General features: G+C 36.1%; 1 protein-coding gene across 1 annotated transcript in view; it reads left to right on the forward strand.

Moving 5' to 3' along the window:
- Positions 1–17349, forward strand: part of LRRIQ3 (leucine rich repeats and IQ motif containing 3) — a 209163-nt gene that overhangs the window by 72392 nt on the left and 119422 nt on the right. Inside the window, exon 5 of the mRNA XM_027536879.1 lies at positions 2505–2658. Coding sequence (XP_027392680.1) covers positions 2505–2658 — 154 coding nt within the window. The remainder of the gene's footprint in view (positions 1–2504; positions 2659–17349) is intronic.

Here is a 17349-nt window from a genome sequence, read left to right on the forward strand (position 1 = left end):
CAATACTATCTAAGTTCAGCCTATGTAAAAAGCAATTCACTTGTTATATATTTAGTCTTCGGTTTATCTGTTATTTAATTTTACTTATCAGAGAATGTCAGCTTCATGGTATTACAGACTTCTGTTTAGAGAGCAGTTACTGGTCATTTTCAAGATACTAATTTTTTCTTGAAAATCCATTGTTTTCTTTTTCTTTTAGTAGTTAAGTACCTACTAGATATTTATTAACCAATTTTACTTACAGCTAAGTGTGTTCATCTGACCATATTTTTGTTAGATTTGTAAGTGAACAGAGTTAATGGCTGCAATTGTTGCTTCAAATACTTAAATGGTAATTTCCCATGGACTGAAATGCATTAGTCATGTGGGTCAATTACAGTGTCTTTGCACATGGCTTCCCTGGTGGTTCAGTGATGAAGAATCTGCCTGCAATGCAGGAGACCTGGGTTTCATCCCTGGATTGGGAAGATCCCCTGGAGAATGGAATTGTCTACCCACTCCAGCATTCTTTCCTGGAGAATACCATGGACAGAGGAGCTTGGCAGACTAGAGTCCATGGGATCATAAAGAGTCGCTCATGACTGAGAGACTCACACTTAAGCATGATGAGGAAAGATGGAATTATTTTATTGAGCAGCACTGCTCAACCAGTGTAGACTGCATGCAAGCAAAGTAGACTTCTGTCTTAGTTGAATCGTTGTAAGTTTTATTCTTTTAATGTATTTCACCCTAACTGTGGTGCTGGAGACGACTCTTGTGAGTCCCTTGGACTACAAGGAGATCCAACCAGTCTATCCTAAAGGAGACCAGTCCTGGGTGTTCATTGGAAGGACTGATGCTGAGGCTGAAACTCCAATACTTTGGCCACCTCATGCGAAGAGTTGACTCACTGGAAAGACCCTGATGTCTGGAGGGATTGGGGGCAGGAGGAGAAGGGGACGACAGAGGATGAGATGGCTGGATGGCATCACCAACTCGATGCACATGAGTCTGAGTGAACTCCGGGAGTTGGTGATGGACAGGGAGGCCTGGCGTGCTGCGATTCATGGGGTTGCAAAGAGTTGGACACGACTTAGTGACTGAACTGAAGTGAACTGAAGTGAACTAAAGTTTTATTCTTTTAATGTATTTCACCCTAATTTTTAGATCATCAGTGAAAATATTTAAGTGAAGGAATAAATTGATAGAGCCCACTTACAAAATTTCAGAAATTGAAAAATTGCTTTCCTTGGTTAATTTTTTCTTTAGCTGTTTAATAGTAATGGTAGCAGTAAGCTTCCTACCTGTTTCATCATTTTAGTTCAAATGATTTTGCTCTTTAATCACATATAATAAATATTACCAGTTTTTGGTGATCTGTCTATATGATATTGAAGTAGCTTATTTTGATATCCTCTCTTAGAAAATTCTGAATAATGATTGGTTACTGAATTTTATCTTGTGCCTTTCTGCATCCATTTATATGTTTTTACGTTTTCTCTCTATTATTTGTGTAATGAGCTTTGTAATACTTAATCATAGTGTTCTTATTATTCTTTGCTTACATTGCTGGATTCTTTTTACTCGTGTTTAGAATTTTTGCATCTGTTCTCAAAGATTAGATTGGGTATGATTTTCTTATTGCCTCATTGGACTGATCAGGGCTTTGAGTACAATGCTGAATGTGTTGAATAGGTTGGGTGAGAGATGTTATCCCTTGTTTTTGATCTTATAGAGCTAATGTTTAGTATTTTATTATTACAATATTAAGTTTTTGATGTCATTTATCTAGTATTATTTTGAATACGTTAAGTTAAATAAAACATAATATAGTCATCTTTTTATCTGCAAGAGGTTGGTTTCAGGACCTGCTGCAAGTACCAGAATTTGCAGATGCTCTAGTTATTTACCCTTGGTCCTGTATATCTGTGGTTTTCGCAGTGTGATAGTATAGTACTTTTTTCTACTGAAAAAAAATTCATGTATAAGTGACTCATGTAGTTCATACTTGTGGTGTTCATGTGTCAACTGTATTAAAATTAATCTCATCTATTTATTTTCACTGTTTTTTAGTATAGCTAGTAGAAACTTTTAAGGTATTTTATGGCATACATTACATTCTCTTGGACAGTATTGCTGTAGAGTAGTATTCCAAGGTGGAAATAAGTTATTTCTTAAATGGAGAAGGAAAGTAAGAAGAGCTCACGTTGGTTATTTTATATCCCTATAGATAATTTAGTCATGTTCTAACATTATATTATAAAATGCATAGCCAGGTGTAGTTTGATAATTGTTTGGGCATTCATATCACCAGAGATTTCTCAGCACTCATTCATCCCTTGATAAATGTTAATGAGAAAGTCTTAGAGTGCCTAAATAGTTTTATATAGTAATAATATGAAAACAAGTATATTAAATTTACCACTATGTTTTCTAAAATGTAAGTGAACTCATAAGTAGCTTTCTCCCACTTTTTTTTGGTAAAAAGACTAAATAGCAATTCCCTCTTCCTCCCTTATATTCAGCCACTTGTTCTTGTATAAAAAACATGAAAAATCTATTAGTGAATGTGAAAAAAGATGGATTTACAAGCACAAAGGATTTGATAATAAACTCTTTAAGGAACTCTTTTTTCAGCCTGGAACTAATATAACAGAAAAATTTGCACGCTGGAAACATGTAAGTACAATTATTTTATTATGTTTTTTTTATTACTATTTTTATTTCTTTATTTTTTATTATGTTTCTTTGAAATATTGTTGATACTATAGTTATAGTTCATATTATATTAATAATTTCTTTAATTACTTTTAATATCTTCTATTATCTTGTTAATATTCTTGATATTTTTGTGATGTGATAAAAGTCATATAATATAGTATAATTTTTGTGGTATATTAATCACTCCAAAACTAATTTGTGCTTTGTATATATGTTTTCTCTTATTAATTATTGCAAGTAATTATTAACAGTGATATAAAATCTCAGTAGCTGAAAACATAGAGAAATATTTAGTTTGTTAGACTGATAATTGTACATATAGCAAAATATTCACGGAGTGCTTTATGCTAAATTTTGTATTGCTTTAAGGACACAGTAAAAATAGAAATAAATTTGTATTTATTGAGAGCCTACTATGTACCGGGCACTGTGCTAGGTATTTTGCATGTGTAGGTAGTTTATTCTTCACAATACTGTAATATAGGTACTTCTACCTCTTTTTTTATGAATAGGGAAACTAAAGCTCAGAGGGGTCAATTAACTTACTAAAAGCCAGACAGTTAAGTGACATTGCTGGGATTTAACTCAGAGATCTTCTGACCTCAAAATTTGTGCCTTTTTTTATTTTTTAGAGTTTTGCTTTGAACACTAGGTAATTGTAAAAATGAAAACTTGGCATTATAGTATAATTAACTGAAATGAACTTTTTGTGAATTGTAAAGCACTGTTTTTGTATGTAAACTCTTTCGTATTTGCAGTTGTACCTGAGTAGCCTGAGTTACAAATGTTTCTATTACATTAACATAATTAGAAGGAAATGCAAAATGTCCAGACTGCAATTAGCCTGATTTCTGTGTAATTGAAGACATGTGTTCTAGACACAGTAGATATAGTAATGTCCTCAATCCCTTAAATCCCACCAAAGTTTTTCCATTGAATAAAAGGATAGGTTTTAAAAAGCAACTATTACGGATACATAAATAGGAATAATATATATTATAAAGGTTATGTTATTTAATACCTATGAAGATACGTAAAATATACAATTTTGGATCTTTGGAAGTATTTTGAATATTACAAATATTTTGCTAAAATATATTAATAATAAGGAATTTTCTAAAGCTCCTTGATATTAGTGATTCTATTAACCACATCACTACTAATGTCATTTATTAAAAGCTATTCTTTTCTAGTCTTATGTTTTTTTCACTGCTTATGGCTACCATTCATGGACCATTATTCATAGAACATTATTGAAGTTGTCTCCAAAGCTCACTTTCTTTTTTAAATTTATTTTTTTGCTGTGCTGGTTCTTCATTGCCGTGTAGGCTTTTCTCTAATTGCGGTAAACCAGGCTACTCTTGCTTGCAGTGTGTGGGTTTCTCATTGCGATAGCGTCTCTTGTTGGAGAGCATGGGCTCCGTAGTGTGTGGGCTTCTGTAGCTGTGTCATGTGGGATCTTCCTGGATCAGGAATCAAAGCTCTGTCTCCTGCATTGGCATGCAGATTCTTTACCATGTAGCCACCAAGGAAGCCCAAAGCTCACTTTCTTAAAGTAACTGAAGTAATTTTTCTCTGAAAGATTCATCTTTGAATCTATGCCTTTTATATAAAATTGCCATTCCATCTTCTGTTAGTTTCATTTTTAGTCTTTTCTTCAGGTCACTCTGTTGATGTATTATTCTTTTATCATTTTTACTACTCACTCGTCTAGTCTTTATTGACTTGGTTTGTTGGAAACTATAGATGCCTAAGACAACCTAGGATCCAGAAAACACTAAAGAAGTTAGGGAGTAGGGAAGGGGAAGGCTTGAGAAAATATCAGCATTTAATAACGGAAGCTCATTAGAAAAATATACTGTGAGCAAAGTAATGGAAAGGGTTAAACAAGAATGGAATTCAGGTTTCAGTAATTAGATAAAGTAATCATTGTCTGAATCTGCTCCTGTTTGGAGATGAAATGTGCTTAGTCTCCTAAGGACTTAGAATTTCTGATATTTATGGTAACCTAAAATGAAAAGAGCCAGAGGAGTGAGTTCAAGACACATTCATTTAGGAAATGATGTGTTTTAAAGCCAAAAGTCCCTATAAACATCCAGAGTTCATGGTGTAAGAATAGACTGTAAATGAGATGCAGAACCAAAAATCAGAAGCCATGATGAAAGAATCTGAAAAAAAAAAAAATGTGTTGACATAGAAGAAATTGAGAAGCTAAAGCAATTGCTATGGACATTATTTGTCCCTGGCTTACAGATTTTCATCAGAGGGTGGTTTTTCTCCTGTTACTGAATAGACTAACATAAATATAGAATTTGTTGGTAATTAGATCAAGCTATAGGGACATTTATATATTACTATGGAGGATTTTTTGGAAAGTCTAGATATTATGATGATGAATTTTGCTGGGGCACCCAAAAATATTTGATATCTGCTTTGGCACAGTCAATCCTTTTACTCAAAAGGTTACTTATATTTGGTAAAACTAATACAATATTGTAAAGTTTAAAAATAAAACAAAATTTAAAAAAAAGTTACCAAAGATAATATATATATATATATATAGAGAGAGAGAGAGAGAGAGAGAGAGAGAGAGAGAGGGAGAGAGAGAGAGAGAGAGAAAGTAATAACAAACAAAGCAGTTCCTAACTGAGGCTTTGGTCTAAAATTCAATTGCAATATTTTAGTAACCTGGGCTACACTATGAGATATTTTTTGTTACCTATGCTTTTTTATCTTGAATAGTTATTTTCTATATTGCAAACATGAATTTTAGAAGGGATATAGTGTAAGAGAAAGTCACGCTCATTCTAACCTAAAGGATAAAAATTTGGAGTCAGGGAAAGCAATTTGTCATGTATTTCTTTCAGAGTAGCTTTGTTTGTGACTGAAAGACTACTCTTTCAGAGTAGTGATTCTTTGTGACTGAATGGACTGCAGCACAACAGGCTTCCTGGTCCTTCAACATCTCCTGGAGCTTGCTCAAACTCACGTCCATTGAGTCGGTGATGCCATCCAACCATCACATGCTCTGTCATCCCCTTCCTCTCCTGCCCTCAGTCTTTCCCAGCATCAGGGTTTTTCCAGTGAGTCAGCTCTCCCCATCAGGTGGCCAAAGTATTGGAGCTTTAGCTTCAGCATCAGTCCTTCCAATGAATATTCAGGGTTGATTTCCTTTAGAATCGACTGGTTTGAGCTCCTTGGAGTCCAAAGGACTCTCAAGAGTCTTCTGTAATACAACATTAGAAAGCATCTGTTCTTCAGAGCTCAGCCTTCTTTATGATCCAATTCTCACATCCGTACATGACTACTGGAAAGCCATAGCTTTGACTATTCAGACCTTTGTCGGCAAAGTAACATCACTGCTTTTTAATATGCGGTCTAGGTTTTCATAGCTTTTCTTCCAAGGAGCAATCATCTTTTAATTTTATGGCTACAGTCCCCAACCACAGTGATTTTTTAGCCCAAGAAAATAGAGTCACCACATCCATTATTTCCCCATCCATTTGCCATGAAGTGGAATGGGAGCAGATGGGACAAGAAGATGGGACAAGATGCCTTTTCTTAGTTTTTTGAATGTTGAGTTTTAAGTCAGCTTTTTCACTGTCCTCTTTCACCTTCATCAAGAGGCTCTTTTAGTTCCTTTTTGCATTGTGCCATAAGATGGTGTCATCTGCATATCTGAGATTATTTATATTTCTCCTGGCAATCTTGATTTCAGCTTATGCTTCATTCAGCTTGGCATTTTGCATGATGTACTCTGCATATAAGTTAAATAAACATGGTGACAGTATAAGCCTTGATGTACTTCTTTCCCAATTTGGAACCAATTTGTTTTTCCATGTTCAAGTCTAACTGTTGCTTCTTGACCTGCATACAGTGTTTTTTCAGAAGATGGGTAAGGTAGTCTGGTATTCCCATCTCTTGAAGAAATTTCTGCAGTTTGTTGTGATCCCCACAGTCAAAGGCTTTAGCATAGTCAATGAGCAGAAGTAGATTATTTTCTGGAATTCGCTTGCTTTTTCTATGATCCAACAGATGTTGGCAATTTGATCTTTGGTTCCTCTGCCTTTTCTAAATCCAGCTTGTACATTGGGAAGTTCTCAAAACACACACTGTTGAATCCTAGTTTGAAAGATTTTGAGCATTACCTTGTAGCATGTGAAATGAGTGTAATCGTTTGGTAGTTTGAACATTCTTTAGCATTGCCGTTCTTTAAGATTGGAGTGAAAGCTGACCTTTTCTGGTCCTGTGGCTGTTTTCCAAATTTTTTGGCCTATTGACTGCAGCACTTTAACAGGATCATCTTTACAATTTGAAATAGCACAACTGGAATTCCATCACCTTCACTAGCTTTGTTCATAGTGATGCTTCTAAGGCCCATTTGACTTCACACTCTAGAATGCTTGGCTCTAGATGAGTGATCACACCATCGTGGTTATATGGGAAATGAAGATTTTTTTTGTATAGTTCTTCTGTGTATTCTTTCTACCTCTTCTTAATATCTTCTGTTTCTGTTAGGTCCTTACTGTTTCTTTCCTTTATTGTGCCCATCTTTGCATGAAATGTTCCCTTGGTATCACTAATTTTCTTGAAGAGATCTCTAGTCTTTCCCTTTCTATTATTTTCTCTATTTCTTTGCATTGTTCACTTAAGAAGACTTTCTCATCTGTCCTTGCTATTCTTTTGAACTCTGCATTCAGATGGGTATATCTTTCCTTTTCTCCTTGCCTTTTACTTGTCTTCTTTTTTCAGCTATTTTTAAAGCTCCCTCAGACAACCATTTTGATTTTTTGAATTTCTTCTTCTTGGAGATGGTTTTGATCACTACCTCCTGTACAGTGTTATGAACTGTTTGGTCCATAGTTCTTCAGGCACTCTGTCTATCAGATCTAATCTCTTGAATCTATTTGTCACTTCCACTGTATTATCATAAGGGATTTGATTTAGGCCATACCAGAATGACCTAGTGGTTTTCCCTGCATTCTTCAATATAAGTCTGAATTTTGCTATAAGGAGTTCATGATCTGAGCCACAGTCAACTCTCACTCTTGTTTTTTGCTGACTGTATAGAGCTTCTCCATCTTTGAGTGCAAAGAATATAATCAGTCTGATTTCAATATTGACCATCTGGTGATGTTCATGTGTAGATTCTTCTCTTGTGTTGTTGGAAGAGTGTTTTTGCTATGTCCGGTGCATTCTCTTGGCAAAACTCTGTTAGCCTTTGCCCTGCTTCATCTTGTACTCAAAGGCCAAACTTAAGGCCTATTACTACAGGTATCTCTTGACTTCCTACTTTTCTATCCCAGTCTCCTATGATGAAAAAGATATATTTTTGGGGGGTGTTACTTCTAAGTTCTCGTAGGTCATCATAGAACCATTCAGCTTCAGGTTCTTTGGCATTAGTGGTTGGGGCATGTACTTGGATTACTGATGTTGAATGGTTTGCCTTGGAAATGAACCAAGATCATTCTGTCGTTTTTGAGATTGCACCCAGGTGCTGCATTTTGGACTCTTTTGTTGACTTATGAGGGCTAGTCCATTTCTTCTAAGGGATTCTTGCCCACAGTAGGAGATATAATGGTCATCTGAATTAAATTCACCCATTCCAGTCCATTTTAGTTCATTGATTCCTAAAATGTCATTTTTCACTCTTGCCATGTCCTATTTGACCACTTCCAATTTACCTTGATTCATAGGTTTCTATGCAGTATTGTTCTTTACAGCATTGGGCTTTACTTCCATCATGTCACATTCACAATTGGGCATTGTGTTTTCTTTGGCTCCATCTCTTCATTCTTTCTGGAGCTCTGTCTCCACTCTTCTGCAGTAGCATCTTGGGCACCTACTGACCTGGGGAGTTCATCTTTCAGTGTCATATATTTTTTCCTTTTCATACTATTCATGGCTTTCCCAAGTCAAGAATACTGAAGTGGTTTGCCCTTCCTTTCTCCAGTGGACCACATTTTGTCAGAACTTCCCACCATGACCTGTCCATCTTGGGTGGCCCTACATGGCAAGGCTCTTTGTTTCACTGAGTTAGAGAAGGTTGTGATCCATGTAATCAGTTTGATTAGTTTTCTGTGATTGTGGTTTTCATTCTGTCTCTTCTCTGATTGATAAGGTAAGAGGCCTGTGGAAGCTTCCTGATGGGAGGGATGGGCTGTGTGGAGAACTGGGTCTTACTTTGGTGGGCAAGGCCATGCTCAGTAAATCTTTAATTTTTTGCTGATGGGTGGGTTTGTGTTCACTCCATGTAGTTTGGCCTGAGCAACCTCCTTCAAAAGGATTTATACTGGCAAGTCCTACTCAGTCTCTTGTGGGGTCACTGCTCCTTTTTCCTAGGTCCTTTTGTGCACAAGGTTCTGTTTGTGCCTTCCAAGAGTCTGTTTCCTCAGTCCTTTGGAAGTTTTGTAATCAAAATCTCATTTGCCTTCAGAATATAATTCCCCAGATGTTCTCGGTCTCTTTGCCAGATCCCTGGGTTCGGAAATTTCAGTTGTGGGTTTACAACTTTCATAGCAGTGCGAGAACTTCTTTGGTATATTTGTTCTCCAGCTTGTGGGTCACCTGCGTGGCGACTCTGTGGTAGGGCTAATGGCGACCTTCTCCAAGAGGACTTATGCCATACTCTGCCCCTTCCAGGACTGCTGCTACCTTGAGAACCCGTGTGGTAGGCCACGGCTGACCTGTGCCTCCACAAGAGGCACTCAAATACTCAAAAGCAGGTCTGGCTTAGTCTCTTGTGGAGGTCATTGCTCCTTTCCCTGAATCTTGATTCTTGCAAGGTTTTGCTGCGTCCTTCAAGCAACTTAGTTGCCTCCTTTCCTGTTGCCCTCATAACCTCACATCTGAATCTTCCTTCAGCTGGTTTAGCAATATGTTGTCCCATAGGAAAGGAGTCACCTAAGAGGTAAGAAACTGGGATGGCCTGGAACCTTTACTGTTAAAACCTCCTGGAAAGGAAGAACATTCTATGTGTTGTGGATCTCTATCTTTGTTGGCAGCCCAACTCCTAGAATCATATTCTAATTTTTTCTTAGGACTTCAGCAACAGTCTCCTGCCTTGAGGCACTGATATTAGAATTTCACACCCTTTATCTTGACTCATCTTCTGGAGAGGGTGCATATGTTCTCTCTAGTTATCAGCAAACAAGGAAAAAGATCAATAGGGCAATCCAATCAGTTTCTCTGGAACAAATTTCTTACTTTGAACCACTTCTAACACAATGAATGTTCACATCTTGTCCTCCTTTATGGCATTATATAGTTCCTGGAAACATAATATAATATAGGAATCATCTATACTAAAGTAAGATTTGCTTTAGAACTGCTAATTTGTTTGAATTCTGGGATACTTTTATTGATTTTCCTTTGCTTCCAAAGATTTATTTTTATCATAACTAATACAGATGAAACTATTACATTTCGTGTTGAATACCATTTCTGTAAAATAAAATAGAGCAAATTATACTCAAATTTAATCCTCCTGTGAACCCTTTCCATTGATCACTGTTAAATACAACACACACATACACACACACACACACACACACACACCCCTGAGGTTGTTTAATGTAATTTTTAATAGGGTTCAAAAATATAAACTGACTTTTTAATTATGTCACATATGCATTCAAAATACATGAAAATCCCAACCATCAATATGTTAATTGTGGTTATTTAAGAGGCTGAATGTTATTATTCCTTTCTTTCTGACAATTTTGTATGTTCTTTTTTCTAATTGAAATCATATTTTATTTATATAATAAATACAAAGTTTTTGCATTGTGGATAAAAACATTTTGTCTCCATTTTTTATAATATAAGTATAGAAATATTGCTTTCAGGAACCTCTATTTTGTGTTATATTCCACATTAACAATTCTCTTTTTTTAGTTAAACATTCTCTTTAGAGCATTTTTAGGTCCATAGCAAAATTAGCAGAAAGTAAGGAGAGTCTCTATGTACTGCCTGTCCCCACATATGTACAGTATTCATTATCCACATCCCATACCACAGTGGTATATTTGTTACAGTCAATGAACCTACATTGACACAACTTTATAATATTATAAGCCAAAAAAATGCTGAAAGTACTTTTGATCTTTTATTTGTTTAGTTTAACAGTAAATTATACTAAAAAGTATTAAGAAGGTTGATCTTATATCAGATTTAGAAAATATGGAATGGGTCACTTTATTTTATTAAGTGGGTTGTTTGAAAAATTTATGGATAGATACTTCATTTTTGCATTTCATTGTTTTGTGAAAAGACTTTCCTTACACTAGGAACTGACCTTTGTTATCATGAGCTTCTGGGATGTTGTACTAACTCATGTAAGTCTTAAGAAAAAAGCTTTGTAATAACTTCCTCACATCTTCTCTAAGAATTGCTCTTTGTTATTGCCTAATAGTCATTTTCAGGCCCTGTCAGCAAAACAGCTCATTTCAAATGGGTGTTTTTTGAATACTTAGAATGCCCTTTGCACTATAACAAATTCTAAGAACTTAAAAATTGCCATCAAGCAGTTACTATCTGGAACTTTTAGGGACGTGGGGGGAAATAGGAGAAACTTAACTGGCTAGGGACTGATGATATAATATGTAATTGAAAGGTATATACAGACTCAAAGCAAGTTTCATCAGTTGCCTGACTGACGTCTAAGGGTATGACCAGAGGAGTTGGAGTTTTGGGAAATAGTGGCTTTTAGGGTAAGATACAAATACGAGATATTTATCAGAAGAGTCTCTTAAAAGTAGATACTAGGGCTACCAGGAGTTAGGGACAGTTTAAGCTTAATTCACCCTTCTTTTGGGACCCAAAGAAGGAAAAACGATAACTTAAAAGTGAAGCTATAGCTTACTGACTTAACACATAGGCTCTAACTTTATCTTTTTTTTCTTTTTTCAGTGAAGTATTTATTTATTTATATATATAGATTTATTGAAGTAGAGTTGACTTACAATGTTTCAGGTGCACAGCAAGCTGATTCAGTTACACAAATACACATATATTATTTTTGAAATTATTTTCCATCATAAGATTACAAGATATTGACTATAGTTCCCCTATGCTATATAGTAAATTTTGTTGCTTGTTGTGTATCTATTTTTTAATTAGAAATTTAGCATTCTAGTCATACTACGTCAAACAAGTAGAATCAAAATGTCATAATATTTTAATCAGGCAAAAATTCATAAGTTTTCTAAAATATATATATTATACATATTTATATATATATATATGTATATGAAAGTTCTTCTACTACACTTGATAAAGACTTAAAAAAGAACATCAAAAAAATGAAATGGAGAAATTTTAGAACATAAACTAATGAAATGGGAGCACTAAATATGAAATAGAAAAAGTGAAACAAACTAGAAAAAAGTGAAAGATCACCATATAGTCCAGTTGTTTTTAAACATGACTGCTCATTAGAAACATATCTGGAACTCTAGAGAAAAAAAAGCAATACCTGAACATTTGTATTTTTCAAAAAATTTCAATATAATTCTGATATGCATCTGGATTTTAAAAATTGATTTCAGGTTTTCCTGTTAGATCCTAGTTTTGGTGATATAGAGTTCTATTATTTTTCTGTTGACCTATCATGATACAATGGTATTTAGTGAGTAATAGTTACATAATCACATTAGTAAAAGGTGTTTATCAGTTTTCACAATCAATAGCCAAACAAAAAATAAAAGATAATTACAATTGCAAACCATAAGGGAAACATGATTAACAATATAAATGATTACGTACAATTTGTAGGGGGGTCAAGCAGAGTGATGTGGCAAGTGAAAGTGCATACATGCACATGTTTTCATCCACCCAGTCAGTCTATGTCTTTTGCTTGGTGCATTAATCCATTTTCATTTCAGGTAATTATGGATATGTATGATCCTGTAGCTCAGATGGTAAAGAATCTGCCTGCAATTCAGGAGACCCGGGTTTGATCCCTGGGTCAGGAAGATCCCCTGGAGAAGGAAGTGGCAACCCACTCCAGTACTCTTGCCTGGAGAATTCCATGGACAGAGGAGCCTGGTGGGCTACGGTCCATGGGATCACAAAGAGTTGGACACGACTTTGTGACTAACTTTCACTTTCACTTTCATGATCCTGTTACTGTTTTCTTAATTGTTCTTGGTTTATTTTCTACAGGCTTTTTCCTTCTCATGTGTTTCCTGGCCAGATAAGTTCCTTTAGCATTTGTTGTAAAGCTGATTTGGTGGTGCTGAATTCTCTTAATTTTTGCTTATCTGGAAAGCTTTTGATTTCTCCATCAAATCTGAAGGAGAGTTTTGCTGGGTAGAGTATTTTTTGGTTGTAGGTTCTTCCCTTTCATGACGTTAAATATATCGTGCCATACCCTTCTGGCTTGTAGAGTTTCTGTTGAGAAATCAGCTGATCAACTGATGGGAGTGCCCTTGTATGTTATTTTTCATTTTCCCCGTGTTGCTTTTAATATTTTATCTCTGTCTTTAATTTTTGTCAGTTTGATTACTATGTGTCTTGGTGTGTTCCTCTTTAGGCTTATCCTTCCTGGGACTCTTTGTGCATCCTGGACTTGGTTGACTATTTCCTTTCCCGTGTTAGGTAAATTTCAGCTATTATCTCTTCAAATAATTTCTCAGGTTTTTTCCCACTCTCTTTTCCTTCTGGGACCCAAATGTTCATGTGTTTAATGTTGTCCCAGAGGTCTTAGGCTGTCTTCATTCCTTTTCATTCTTTTTTCTATATTCTGTTCTGTGGCAGTGATTTCCACTGTTCTGTCCTCCAGGTCAATTTTCCATTCTTCTGCCTCAGTTATTCTGCTTTGGCTTCCTTCTCATATATTTTTCATCTCTGCTTATTTGCTCTTTATTTCTTCTAGGTCTTTGATAAAAATTTCTTGCATATTCTCAGTATTTGCCTCCATTCTTTACCCATGATCCTGGATCATCTTCTCTATCATTATTCTGAATTTCTTTTTCTGGAAGGTTGCCTATCTCTACTTCATTTAGTTGTTTTTTAGGGGTTTTATGTTGTTCCTTCATCTGACACATAACTTTCTACTTTTTCATCATGATTAACTTTCTGGAATATGGTTTTTGTTTTAGCTGCTGTGGGATTGTGCTTCTTCTTGCTTCTTCTGTCTTCCCTCTAATACATGAGGCTAAAAGTTTCCTGTAAGCTTCTTGATGGGAAGGACTTGCTCTGGGGGGCAGGGCCTTGTTCAGTAAAACTATTATCAGCTGATGGGTGGAGTTGCACTCCCTCCCTGGTAGTTGTTTGGCCTGAGGCAATCCTGGGGTTCTGATGCTATGAAAGTGCTGCACTCAATATGCCAGCAAATTTGGAAAACTCAGCATTGGCCACAGGACTGGAAAAGGTCAGTTTTCATTCCAATCCCAAAGAAAGGCAATGCCAAAGAATGCTCAAACTACCACACAGTTGCACTCATCTCACACGCTAGTAAAGTAATGCTCAAAATTCTCCAAGCCAGGCTTCAGCAATATGTGAACCGTGAACTTCCTGATGTTCAAGCTGGTTTTAGAAAAGGCAGAGGAACCAGAGATCAAATTGCCAACATCCGCTGGATCATGGAAAAAGTAAGAGAGTTCCAGAAAAACATTTATTTCTGCTTTATTGACTATGCCAAAGCCTTTGACTGTGTGGATCACAATCAGTTGTGGAAAATTCTGAAAGAGATGGGAATACCAGACCACCAGATCAGCCTCTTGAGAAATTTGTATGCAGGTCAGGAAGCAACAGTTAAAACTGGACATGGAACAACAGACTGGTTCCAAATAGGAAAAGGAGTTCGTCAAGGCTGTATATTGTCACCCTGTTTATTTAACTTACATGCAGAGTACATCATGAGAAACACTGGACTGGAAGAAACACAAGCTGGAATCAAGATTGCCAGGAGAAATATCAATCACCTCAGATATGCAGATGACACCACCCTTATGGCAGAAAGTGAAGAGGAACTCAAAAGCCTCTTGATGAAAGTGAAAGTGGAGAGTGAAAAAGGTGGCTTAAAGCTCAACATTCAGAAAACGAAGATCATGGCATCCAGTCCCATCACTTCATGGCAAATAGATGGAGAAACAGTGGAAACAGTGTCAGACTTTATTTTTCTGGGCTCCAAAATCACTGTATATGGTAACTGCAGCCATGCAATTAAAAGACACTTACTCCTTGGAAGGAGAGTTATGACCAACCTAGATAGCATATTCAAAAGCAGAGACAATACTTTGCCAACAAAGGTCCATCTAGTCAAGGCTATGGTTTTTCCTGTGGTCATGTATGGATGTGAGAGTTGGACTGTGAAGAAGACTGAGCGCCGAAGAATTGATGCTTTTGAACTGTGGTGTTGGAGAAGACTCTTGAGAGTCCCTTGGACTGCAAGGAGATCCAACCAGTCCATTCTGAAGGAGATCAGCCCTGGGATTTCTTTGGAAGGAATGATGCTAAAGCTGAAAGTCCAGTACTTTGGCCACCTCATGCAAAGAGTTGACTCATTGGAAAAGACTCTGACGCTGGGAGGGATTGGGGGAAAGAGGAGAAGTGGATGACAGAGGATGAGATGGCTGGATGGCATCACTGACTCGATGGACGTGAGTCTGAGTGAACTCCAGGAGTTGGTGATGGACGGGGAGGCCTGGCGTGCTGCGATTCATGGGGTTGCAAAGAGTCGGACATGACTGAGCGACTGATCTGATCTGATCTGATCTGATGGTAGGGTTAGATGTGTCCCCATCTATTTGCCATGAAGTGATTGGACTGGATGCCATAATCTTAGTTTTCTGAATTTTGAGTTTTAAACCAGTTTTTTCACTCTCCTCCTTCACTTTCATTAAAAGGCTCTTTAGTTCTTCATTTTCTGTCATAAGGGAGGTGTCATCTTTGTATCTGACATTACTGATATTTCTCCTGGCAATCTTGATTCCAGCCTGTGCTTCCTCCAGCCCAGCTTTTCCCATTATGTATTCTGCACTTAAGTTAAATAAGCAGGGTGACAATATACAGCCTTGACCTACTCCTTTCCTAATTTGGAACCAGTATGTAGTTCCATGTCTGCTTCTAACTGTTGCTTCTTGACCTGCATACAGATTTCTCAGGAGGCAGGTAAGTCTGTTATTCCCATCTCTGAGAATTTTCCACACTTTATTGTGGTCCACTCAGTCAAAGGATTTGGCATAGTCAGTAAAGCAAAAGTAGATGTTTTTCCGGAACTCTCTTGCTTTTTTTGATGAACCAGCATATGTTTGCAATTTGATCTCTGGTTCCTCTGCCTTTTCTAAAACCAGCTTGAACATCTGGAAGTTCATGGTTCATGTACTGTTGAAGCCTGGTTTGGAGAATTTTGAGCATTACTTTGCTGCATGTGAGATGAGTGCAGTTGTGTGGTAGTTTGAACATTCTTTGGCATTGCCTTTCTTTGGGATTGGAATGGAAACTGACCTCTTCCAGTCCTGTGGCCAATGCTGAGTTTTCCAAATTTGCTGGCATGTTTAACAGCAACAATTTTGGGGATTTGAAATAGCTCAACTGGAATTCCATCACCTCCATTAGCTTTGTTCGTAGTGATGCTTCCTAAGGTCCACTTGACTTCACATTCCAGGATGTTTGGTTCTAGGTGAGTGATCAGACACACCATCATGATTATCTGGGTCATGAAGATCTTTTTTGTGTAGTTCTTCTGTGTATTCTTGCCACTTCTTCTTAATATCTTCTGCTGCTGTTAGGTCCATACCATTTCTGTCTTATATTGTGTCCATCTTTGCATGAAACTTGGTAGAATAATAATTAACAAATAGTGTAGGAATAATTTAATTACCATATATAAAATATAAAGGATTTTTCTTTTCCTGTAAAATTAATTTTTTTCAAAAAATTTAAGTATAGTTAATTTATAATATTAAGCTAGTTTCAGGTATACAGAATAGTGATTCAGAGTATTTTTGCAGATTATACTTCATTATAGGTGATTAAAACATAATGGATATAATTCCCTGTGCTAAATAGCATGTCTTTATTGCTTATCTCATTTATATATAATAGTTTGTATCTGTTAATCCTATATCCCTAATTTGTCTCTCCTCCCTTCCCTCTCCTCTCTGATAACCACAAATTTGTCTCTGATAACTGTGGTTTTGTTTCTGTTTTGCATATACTTTTATTTGTTTTAGTTTTTAGATCCCCTATATAAGTGATATCTTACAGTATTTGTATTTTTTTGTATGACTTACTTCTCTAAATATAATATTTTCTAGGTCCATCCACATTGCTGCAAATGCCAGTATATCATTAAAAAATATAAAGTTATATCCTTAATACAACCCCAAACTAAATAATCTCCAAATGGAATAAATATTTAAAAGTAAAAATACAAAGCAATAATGTTAGAACAAAATGATTCATCTTTTTATAATCCTAGAGTTGGGAAGAATTTTTTTTAGCATTGTATAAAGAATAGAATCCCCAAATACTTACTGGTTTGATCACTTTAGAATTAAAATTTTCTGAACAGAAAATGACACTAATAAATAAAAGTAATACACAAATGATAAGCTGGAAAAAAACATATGATAAAGAAAAATTCACTGAAATTATTCCTGCCAAATTAAATGGAGTAAAGTTCTATATGGCAAATCCATA

Source organism: Bos indicus x Bos taurus, chromosome 3 (assembly GCF_003369695.1).
Source record: "Bos indicus x Bos taurus breed Angus x Brahman F1 hybrid chromosome 3, Bos_hybrid_MaternalHap_v2.0, whole genome shotgun sequence".
In the NCBI taxonomy this organism is placed as follows: Eukaryota; Metazoa; Chordata; class Mammalia; order Artiodactyla; family Bovidae; genus Bos; species Bos indicus x Bos taurus.